Source organism: Symphalangus syndactylus, chromosome 12, assembly GCF_028878055.3.
Source record: "Symphalangus syndactylus isolate Jambi chromosome 12, NHGRI_mSymSyn1-v2.1_pri, whole genome shotgun sequence".
Lineage (NCBI taxonomy): Eukaryota > Metazoa > Chordata > Mammalia > Primates > Hylobatidae > Symphalangus > Symphalangus syndactylus.
Window position 1 is genome coordinate 133,671,460 of NC_072441.2, and position 9,443 is coordinate 133,680,902.

At 55.7% G+C, this 9,443-nt stretch overlaps 2 protein-coding genes across 8 annotated transcripts; both read right to left on the reverse strand.

Annotated features, from left to right (window-relative positions):
* Positions 1–692: 692 nt before the first annotated feature.
* Positions 693–4,167, reverse strand: ATP6V0B (ATPase H+ transporting V0 subunit b). Of its 3 annotated transcripts, none has more exons than XM_055255016.2 (8): positions 3,953–4,167; positions 3,200–3,248; positions 2,875–2,958; positions 2,669–2,746; positions 2,380–2,449; positions 2,215–2,266; positions 1,823–2,013; positions 693–1,007 (listed from the first exon to the last, which is right to left on the reverse strand). In XM_055255016.2, exons 1-8 carry the CDS (start codon positions 4,017–4,019, stop codon positions 981–983), a joined length of 618 nt encoding a protein of 205 aa, XP_055110991.1. In that variant the 5' UTR covers positions 4,020–4,167; the 3' UTR covers positions 693–980. The 3 variants fall into 3 exon arrangements, with proteins under 3 accessions (XP_055110991.1, XP_063481226.1, XP_063481227.1); XM_063625156.1 differs by having other exon boundaries at positions 3,902–4,145; XM_063625157.1 differs by having other exon boundaries at positions 693–2,013; positions 3,953–4,145.
* Positions 4,168–5,693: 1,526 nt separating this feature from the next.
* On the reverse strand, positions 5,694–9,228 carry DPH2 (diphthamide biosynthesis 2). Of its 5 annotated transcripts, none has more exons than XM_055255010.2 (6): positions 8,741–9,228; positions 8,355–8,467; positions 7,874–8,097; positions 6,993–7,676; positions 6,730–6,906; positions 5,694–6,649 (listed from the first exon to the last, which is right to left on the reverse strand). In XM_055255010.2, the coding sequence occupies exons 1-6, from the start codon at positions 8,885–8,887 to the stop codon at positions 6,525–6,527; spliced, it is 1,470 nt and encodes a 489-aa protein (XP_055110985.1). In that variant the 5' UTR covers positions 8,888–9,228; the 3' UTR covers positions 5,694–6,524. The 5 variants fall into 5 exon arrangements, with proteins under 5 accessions (XP_055110985.1, XP_055110987.1, XP_055110986.1 ...); XM_055255012.2 differs by having other exon boundaries at positions 6,993–7,403; positions 8,741–9,169; XM_055255011.2 differs by having other exon boundaries at positions 8,793–8,812.
* Between the last annotated feature and the right edge of the window lie 215 nt (positions 9,229–9,443).

The window sequence follows — 9,443 nt, forward strand, 5'->3', positions numbered from 1 at the left end:
GAGTGGGGATTGGATTGGAGCGCGAACTCCCCAGGAAGGGGACCTGGAGGTTGGGCGGACTCAGGCTGCGGGGCTAGGGATTTGTCAACTCTTTAATTGGACCAAGACTCAAGGTCGGCCAGCAGAGAGGGGGCAGGACCCTTAAAGGCGTGGGCTGGAGGTGGCTGGGGCTTCTGGGGTAACAGGAAACAGGGTCAGGGAAGGAGAAAACGAGATTGAACAGGGGTGGGAGGAGCTGCCCTGGGCCCTGGGAACAAGGATCAGAGTAGAGGTTTCTGGGAGGGGCTGCTGCTGGGACAGGACCATCACTGGAGGCAGAGACCACTGCCTAGGCTCCAGGCCTCACAGGGACAGAGATGATGGTGCCCGAATGTACAACCAGGTAAGTAGACACTGTGAGACGATTCGGGCATGGTGGTCAGTCAGGGCCCTGAGCAAACGGGCCTAGAAGGACTACAGGCACAAACACACCCAGGGGCCCCTATCTGCACACTCCCTCATCCCCAAACAAGTCTGTTTGGGGGCTGCAGAGTCCGCCCAGCACCCTTGCCTCCCCACCTAGGAGCAAGCTCTGTGCAGATCAAAAGTGTGCAGTCAGAAAGCTGACAAGGGAGTGGCATGAGGCTGAAGTGTACAGGCCTCTTTACCCTTCCTCTGTGAACGGTGGCGCAAGAGGGCAACAGAAGCTGCACTGACCCAGACAAATACCAAGTTTATTTCACAAACACTAGGAAGATGGGTTGAGGGTGGAGGTGGGGGACACAGGTATGCAGCTGCACAGAGTCAGCAGCAGCAGCCTGCTCCCCGCACTGAGGACTTGGCCTGGACTGTAGTGCCTCCAAATCAACACGCAGCAAGAGGTGAGTACAGGGAGGGCCCTGAACAGCAAGCCTCTGAAAGGCTAAGGGACACAGCTCCAGCTGTCCCAGGAAAACCAGCAATAAATAAGAGTGAGGCACGGCCCCACCCACACATATCATCTAGTCACCCATCTTCACTCTGGAGGTCTGCAAAAAAAGAACAGGAGAGATCAGGCAGGGACAGAGGAATAGGTAAGGCAGTGACAAATGACAGAAGATGAGACCTAGCACATGGGTGGATGGACAGACCACAAGAGATGTATGACTAACCAGGATGGACACACTGTGACAGACAAGGCAGACAGGGACAGACAACCACAGAGTTACGCTGTGGGACAGACGGAGAGAAGTGGCAATATGGATAAAGCTAGTCACTAAGAGTCAACTCAGTCAAGCACCCACAGTCACACTCAGACCCTCAGGCAGATCCTTAGTCACAAACACACACACTGTCAGACAGACTAGACACACACAATTTAGACAATGCTGTCCTACTGACAGGCATGTGACAGCGAGATACACATAGCTCCGAGAGACAGTCAAACACACCATGACAGACTGATATGGACAGACAAAATTCCATGCTAGTCTAGATCACAAATACAGATTGGAGACATGAAAAGCATGGCAGATAAAATGAGAGAACAGAAGGAGGGAGAGACTAAGTGAGAGCTATACAGATACAAAGCATTAGAAAGGGGAAAAAAAAAACCAGGGCTGTTGTCAGTGATACCAAATCAGAGACAGAGAGAGCCCCTGTAGGAGAAAACCAGATGGAAATGAGGAGGTGGAAGCTGTTTGGGGGAATCTATAGTTATAGGTAGAGGAGGAGAGCACTTTGGCTTCTCCAGAAGGAGAGCCAGAAGTAAGGCTAGGTTACTCCAGAAGTAAGGCTAGGTTACTCCAGAAGTAAGGCTAGGCTGGAGACAAGGACACAGAAGCTCCCCAAGGGGATGCATCACCTGAAGAATTGCGACGATGACCCCAAAGAGGCCAATGGCGCTGCCAAAGATCTCCACGATGAGAATCTTTACAAAGAGGCTGGGGTTCTGAGCATCGGCCAGGGCAGCCCCACTGCCCACGATGCCCACGCAGACTCCACAGAAGAGGTTAGACAGGCCTACAGTGAGGCCAGCCCCAAACATGGAGTAGCCTGGGAGGATAGAGAGGGGTGCAGTGAGGCTAAGCCAGGAATGGGGGAGATATGGGTCAATGGGGCCAATCCCCATCCCCACTCTGCAAAGCAGAAAAAGTAGGTGAGAGAATATCAAAATGATGGTCCAAGCTGGGAGGGGGGAGAGTGGAAGCAGGCATGAAGTCCCAGCATTTTGCATTCATACACCCATCCACCCACCTGCATGGTAGTTCCGATGGCCAATGGCCTTGGGGTCTGTGGCACTGAAAGGCTGAGGGAAGAAGAAAAGTAATCAGAAACCACCCTGATGCACCCCATCCAATCTCTAAGCAATGTGTAGAACACACTGGAATGGATTCCCGCCACCACCCTGGCCTTCCATACCTCAGCCATGTTGCTAATGACAATTGCCATGATGATACCGTAGATGGCCACAGCCTCACAGAAGATGATGCTGGTAGTGGTAGAGGTTAGGAGTAAGGAGTGGAAAAGAGAAAGAAATGAGAAAGAAACCGTCCTTCCTGCCCAGTAAGTCCCCAGCAACCTTTCCCCGCTAACGTCCCATCCCACGAGGCGGCTTGTCAGAAACTGTATGTCAGATCAAACACACAGGCAGCGCCAACACAGCTGGTTCTGACCAAAGTCCAAAGGGGAACTTTTACCTGACACTTACCTGACCAGGTTCTTGGTCTTGATCCTGGGGGCCTTCACTCCTCCACCAATGATGGAGGAGCCGGTAATATAGATGCCCCTGGTGGAAGGATAAAAAACTGATGAGCAGAGCCCAAGCTGTCACTGCCCTCAGCATGCCTAACACCCCAGTGACACCACCTGCCATGACTCAGCCTCTGCCCCCAGTCCCACCACCCCAATACTCACCAGGCTGCCCCAACCACAGACAGGGAGATAGCTAGGCCAATGCCCAGGTTGGACCACATGAAGGGCGAAGTCTCCGTCAGGAACCTGTTGTGGAGGCAGAGAAGAAAGCAGTTCGGCCCTAGCAGGGAAGCAGAGCACAAAATCTTAACCCCCCAAATCCCCTTCAACCCCACCACCAGTTCTGCAGGCAACAATTGACTGCATATTTCCCAAAGGTCCATGTCCCAGGCAGGCGGTGATGTGGGGGAGGGACTCAGACCAGAGAAGAGAGGAGAGGCTGCAGGGAAGAAGCTTCAAGGGGAATCCTGCCCCTGCTCTCCCTTACCATGCCACATCAAAGCGGAAGCCCAAATCAAAAATGGTGTAGCAGACTCCTGCAGCAGTGAGAAAAAAAAAGGGGGGTTACGGGCTGCTCTGCAGAGAGAAGGTCCTCAACCTAAAGTAGCTGCCGAGCTGAAGGGCCACCTCCCTGAAGGGGCATCCTCAGGCTGCCCCCAGGTGACACTACAGCTGTCTAGACAGATTCCTCTGCTTAGGCCTCCATTTTCTGCCACTCCCTCGCTAAAACCACCTCCCAGACCAAGCACCTGCGCAGGCAGGGTCGCCACCCGCAAGCCCGAATCCGAGGCGGGACCGAGGGAGCAAGCGCTCCAGCCAGGCCCCGCCAGATCCCGCCGGCCCAGTCCGTTCCGCTGTTTACCCAACAAGCTGTGGGTGGGGGAGGGCAAGGCGACCGGGAAAAGAGGAAACGCAACAGCCGGCTTGGGACCAAGCAGGCCGGTCAGGAGCAAGAAAGGGGGGACGGCAGTGAGACGTGGGGGCGGGGGGAGACAGCGATAGTGGCAGGACGGGGGAGTGCTGCCCTCGCGGCCCCTACCCGCCCGCACCCCTCCTCAAGCAGCTGGAGATCCGGGTCTCCTTTGTCGGGGTCAGAGGCCTTCGCAGGCGCGAGTCCCCAGAGCCTCGGGTGCAGAGCGCACGGGGGGGCCAGTATTCCCCGCAGGTCACTTCCCCGCCGAGTTCCTACCCGGCCAGCTCGGCCGCGATGCTGCCCCCGCCCGCCAGGACCCGGCCTCACCCACGGCCAGCGCGCAGGCCCAGAAGGCCACGAAGACCCCGGAGTAGAGCAGTGCTAGCCCCGTCATGGCGGCGACGGCGGCGGGGGTCGGAACGGCGGGGCGGGAGCTACAAACGCGTCCTAGGGTCCACCGTCCGCCCCGCAGTCTGTCCGCCCGCCCCGCAGCGTCACCTGACTCGCCCACGTGACGCGCCGACACCACGTGACCCCACGCCGGTCCCCGCGCAGCGCCGCCGCCGGTCTAGAACAAGGCGACGCCGGAATCGCAGGCGCTGGGGATTGTGGTAGTTGTAGTCACGCGTCTCGGCGGAGGCTCGGGCGCCCTCCTCACTAGGAACTTCGACATCTGGCCAGTCCTTCTTGAGTCTCTCCACCTCGCCCTGCCAGCCCTGTTTTATTCCCGAGCCTGCTCGCGGGCCCCTAAGGCGTCCTCTCTGGCAGCCGTGCCTCCTAGCCAGTGGCGGGTGGCGCCGCGCGTGCCCTCTGCCTCACCTTGCTCACGGCGTCTCTCCGCCCCAGCGCGCTCGCTCCGCTGCCTGGCTAACACCTGCTGTCCTCCGAAATCGTCCTTCCGGCAAGCCTTCCCTAACCCAGTGGCAGGGAAGCGCGTTTGCTGGGCTCCCGCGATGTCCCGGTGATGCTTATTAAGCTTCAGTAAGATGTCACTCCCCTGTTGAAATGCCCTGATGGCTCCCATTTCATTCAGGAGAAAAGCCAAAGTTCTCACAATGGCCTGCTAGGCTTCCCACGCCCCTCAGCTGACTTCATCTTCTAATACTCCCCCACTAACTCCCTCCTCTGGCTGCACTGCCCTTCTTGCTATTTCCTTGAACGTGCCAGCCATACCGCGACCTCACTGCCCTTGCACTTGCTCTCTCTGCTTCTCCTAACTATATATGCGGCTCATCCTGTAACTTCCTTTCAGTTTTTGCTCACCTTCTTGAAAAGGCCTTCTCTGACCATTCTGTTTAATATTCCAGCCCCCTTAAACGCTCCTCTGCTTCCCAGCTTTACATTTCTCACGGTACTTACTGATCACCATTTGGCATACTAAGTATTTTATTTGTCCAACTCCCCCTGGAAGAGTGTAAGCACCATGGCTTTTGTGTCGCTCACTGCTGTATTTCCAGTACCTGGCACAGGGTGTGTCCTCAGTACATATTTGTAGGACACATGATTGATGCCCACTTTGTCCGGGTTACCTTGTTAGCTTACAGCTCTGCCTCCACCATTAGACTAGGCATTCCCTGAGCGCAGGGACCACATCCCCTTTGTTCACCTTCAATGCCACTGTGACACCTAGACAATGCCACTGTGACAAGATTCTCAACAAATGTGGGGAAGAGGCGAGTCTTTTCATTTCACCCCTCTCCACCATTAGGGCCCAGCAACCCCCCTTGCTTGAAGCACCCGCCATGTTGGTTCATGCCTGTGTTTAGGCCCAAATGTCTTTTTCACTCCTTTTCTCCTGACAATTATTTTTTTCCTCCAAAAGATCCAGCCTAGGTGTTATGCCCTCTAGGAAGCCTCCTCTCAGTCCTCGTCAGGTATCTCCTGTGGGATCCAGCTGTCCCTGGGGCTTCCCTCCTCCCAGATAGAGCTGTTTTCACTGTGTGCTGACTGCATATTTAACTCTCTTTCCAGGTACACTGGAAAGGAATCTGGTTAAATACAGTTAAAATCTACATCCCAGGACCAGTGCAGGATCTACAGTATTTCATGAATTAAAAAGAAACAGAAAGAGAAATGATATCTGGTTTATTTAGGTTGCTGTGATCTCCCTGAGAAATAAGAGTCAGTATAGACCAACACTGTCCAACAAACAGAACTTTCTGCCATGATGGCATATCCTGTAGCTGCACTGTCCCCTCATGTGACTGAGCACTTGAATGACTAATGTGACTGAGAAACTGAGCTTTTAATCTTAATTAACTTAAATTTAAGTTTAGCCACATGTATTTAGTGGCTACTGTACTGGACAGTGCAGGTCTAGCTAGACCAGTGGTTCTCAATTGAGGGCAATTTTGCCCCCACAGATAACATTTGCCAAGGTCTGGAGATATTTTTGGTTGTCACAATTGGGGGGAGTGCTTCTGATGTCTAGTGGGCAGAGGCCAGGGATGCTGCTAAGCACCCTACCATACACCAGACAGGCCCCACAACAAAGAATTATCTGGCCCCAAATGTCAAGTACGAGTTTGAGAAACCCTGGTCTAGACTGTCTAGCACCTGCCTTTTGACAAGGACAGACCCTCAACTGCAGACTGGGAACTGGGATTGGCCAAAGGTCCTGGGCTGCCCTCAGGAAGACACATGGGTCCCGAGGCCTCAGGGAAGTCCCTAAGCCCTTTACTCCATCAGCCAAACCACAAGCATTACTGGGCATGTGCTGAGCTTGTGCCAGTGCCAGGACAGGACAGAGATGGATCCTATCCTGTGAAGGGCTGCGTGCTCTCCCTCCTTCCAGGGTCCTTCAAGGATCTTGGCAGGGGGATGGGAGGTAGGTGCAGGGAGCACTAAAGGTCCTAGCAGCCATTCGTAAGTCCATCTATGTCTCCGGCCCCACATGGTATCAGCCGCTTCCCTCATCCTCATAGGCAATGGCAATCCCTCGTCTTCCACTCACAGCTTCTGTCACTGGCGTCTGACCCAGGCGGGGCTCCAGCCCTTGCCAGCTCCGGGAGCTAAGGAATGAGGCTGTAGAGGGAGGGGGCTCAGTCTGAGTGCACTGCATCTGGAGAAAAAGCTCAGCTGGGAGTGGAGACTTGTACATTTACCTGCAGGACTGCTCTCAGCCAGCTCCAGCTGGGGCCGTGGGGTCAGGGCCAAGCTTTCACGATCATTTGATGACTTCCAGGCAGGTGGGGGTCGGAGATCTCCAGTAATGAGTGACACATCTGGGGTTTCCCACAGCTCTGACTCAGGTGGTGGGAGAGGCACGTGGAAGGGAGAGCCTGAAAGGGAGGAGGAAAGAAAATCCATACTCGCCCCCTGACTCCGTGCCCCAGGTTTCCAGCTTAGGCAATACCCCACTACTCACCAGGCAATAAGTCCGCATAATGTGTGAGGTGGGGAGCCAGGCCTGGAGGTGGCCAGGCAGGGTTGCAGGCAGCTTCCAGCTCACATGGTGCCAGTATAGGCCGGAAGAAGCTACCAGAAAGCTGGGGGGCTAGAGCACCCAGAGGACAGGCTAATAGCACAAAGACATCCACCTCAGGGAAGTTGGCAAGCTTGGCAGGGGTGGGCCGCCCCAGGGCCAACACATAGCTACGCTTGCCGGCAGCCTGAGTCAGGTTCCGCAAGTGGGCTAATGCCTCACGGTGTTGGGCTACACCCAGTGTGCCTGCCAGCAGCCCTACCACACGGGCATCTCTGGCCCTTTCTACCAGATATCGTCTTCGTGCCCTTAGCCGTCCAGCCCGGGCACCCTCATCCTGAGTCTTTCCTGTATCTGGGCAGCAGGAGGAGAAGGGTCGACCTGGTGCCCACCCCAAGAGCAGCCGACTCAGGTCTGGGTCAAGGTCCGGGTCAGGGCTGGCCTTAGAGCCCCCTACATAGAAGGCACCATACTCTTCCAGACACCTTCCTGGGGCAAGGGGGAAGCGGCGCCCAAAACGCTCCAGGGGCTTAGGCTCTGGACTCAGGGAACCCACTGGTAGGGGAAAAGCTGGGCTGGAGACTAGCAGGTCCAGGTACCGCGGGCGCAGGAGAGTAGCCAAAGCCTCTGGAAGAGAGGGAGGTAGTGTCGAGGTTGGAGCCTGGCAATGCAGGAGCTCCCTCATCCCCAGGAGACTAAATATGACCCAGTAGGCTGGGGCCAAGCCCATATCAAGAGTTCTATGGACGGTATATGGAAATGGGGAAATTAAGGCATAAAGCAGTTGGCCCACCCTTTGTGCATACACAGGCAAAACCCCTTACCCAGAGCATGGGCACAGGCCGGCTCACTCAGCAGCACCACAGGCGCTTTGGGGTCTGGGTTCTGGGCCTCAAAGGCCTTGACACAGAGCTCCAAGGCCACAGAACGTTGACGAAGCACGAAGGCGACGGGCAGTGGGCGGGCTGGGGGGCTTAAGCAGGCAGGGCCAAAATGTATGAGAGCCTGAGCTCCAGCTTGCTCAGCACCCAGCACATCCACGCAGCAGCTGCAGGGGAGATAGCATCAGAGAAATGGGTTCTCTTCCGGAGGCGAGTTGCTGTCATCACTGGGAAATGTGGTCAGTGAATAAAATCGTTTCATTAAAGGAAGACATTGTCAATGAAGGGAGCTAGCATCAGGAGGGGAGTCATTACCATTATCATCAAGGAGAAACACCACCATTGAAGGCAATCACTGTCATAGACGTAAAACCCCATGAGCCCCGGATCCCCAGGCCTGACCAAGGTAAGGCCAAGTTCACACCTGCCGTAGGCTGTGTCACCCAGAATGAACATCTTTGACCCTGTTGTCTCCTCCAGTCGTGCAGCCACAGCCACAGCATCTCCCAATAGCTGGTCAGGGAACTGCAAGGCAACCTATAAACATAAGCCATGGAGTCAGGGACAGCCTCTCTCCCACTGAGGGCTTCTTTAAAGCAATCTTCCAGGAGCTCCCACTCAACCTTCAAAGCCCCTGGTTCCAGAGGGGCACCCTGCCCCACGTAGTAGGTGGAAGGGAGGGATGGTCAACGCGCTGCGGACAGACTGATTCCCCCACCCTCTCGCCCTCACAAAATCCCCCAAGATCCGGATCCTCTGGGCGACCCATCCCGACAGAGGCAAGCCACCCTTCCCTAAGTCTGTCCTCACTCGTTCACACCCCAGGTCGCGGACAAATCCAGCGACTCGCTCCAGCTCGTACACTCGGTCCAGGTCAGGAAGAGGAGTGAGCAGTCCTGGCATCCCGGCCTCTCGCTGCAGCGCCGCCTCGGCAGGGCTGCTAAACATCGACTCCATGAGGCACAGCCTGGGTGGTGGGATGCAGCGGGGACCTCCCTGGGACAGCTTCGGGGCTTGAGTCCTCTAGAGCAGCCCTCAGGGTGTCAAAATCGCATTGTGGGGGTAGGGGGAAACACAAACACAGTCGGCCTTCAGCCGGTGCGTATCCCCTTCAGCCACCCTAACTCCTGTTTCCCCGCTACACGTGGGACTACCGGGGAGGTTACTTCCGGGTTTTAGAAGCGTGGCTGATAGCGATTTTGCCAATCCTAAATCAGCACAGCTCCCCGACTCCAATCCTCGCCACCGCCCCGCACAGAGAACCAATGTTCAGCCTGAGTCCCAGGCCAGCCGGAAGTGCATCGAGGAAGGCGCGGAGCCTTGTGGGCATTGTAGTTCCCCTGGCGCTCCTCTCGGGCGCTGGGAGTCCGGTTCAGCCCACCCGCGGCCATCAGGAACACCGACTTCACTGTTAAGCATTTCACGTGCACTCTATCCTCTGGGCAGTATCATTGCATAATTCTTTCATTCATTCATTCTTTTTTTTTTTTTTGACAACGTCTCGCTGTGTTGC

What these genes read in the sequence shown, in the direction of transcription:
- ATP6V0B (XM_063625156.1), bottom strand. Translation starts at nt 4,019, where the DNA reads ATGACGGGGCTAGCACTGCTCTACTCCGGGGTCTTCGTGGCCTTCTGG. An exon ending in TCATTAGCAACATGGCTGAG is followed by an intron (nt 2,267 to 2,379) that starts GTATGGAAGGCC and finishes TTCTTCCCTCAG; the next exon opens with CCTTTCAGTGCCACAGACCC. An exon ending in TCATCGTCGCAATTCTTCAG is followed by an intron (nt 1,008 to 1,822) that starts GTGATGCATCCC and finishes CTTTTTTTGCAG; the next exon opens with ACCTCCAGAGTGAAGATGGG.
- DPH2 (XM_055255010.2), bottom strand. Translation starts at nt 8,887, where the DNA reads ATGGAGTCGATGTTTAGCAGCCCTGCCGAGGCGGCGCTGCAGCGAGAG. An exon ending in GCGACCTGGGGTGTGAACGA is followed by an intron (nt 8,468 to 8,740) that starts GTGAGGACAGAC and finishes TTATGTTTATAG; the next exon opens with GTTGCCTTGCAGTTCCCTGA. An exon ending in GGCTGAGAGCAGTCCTGCAG is followed by an intron (nt 6,650 to 6,729) that starts GTAAATGTACAA and finishes CTCCCTCTACAG; the next exon opens with CCTCATTCCTTAGCTCCCGG.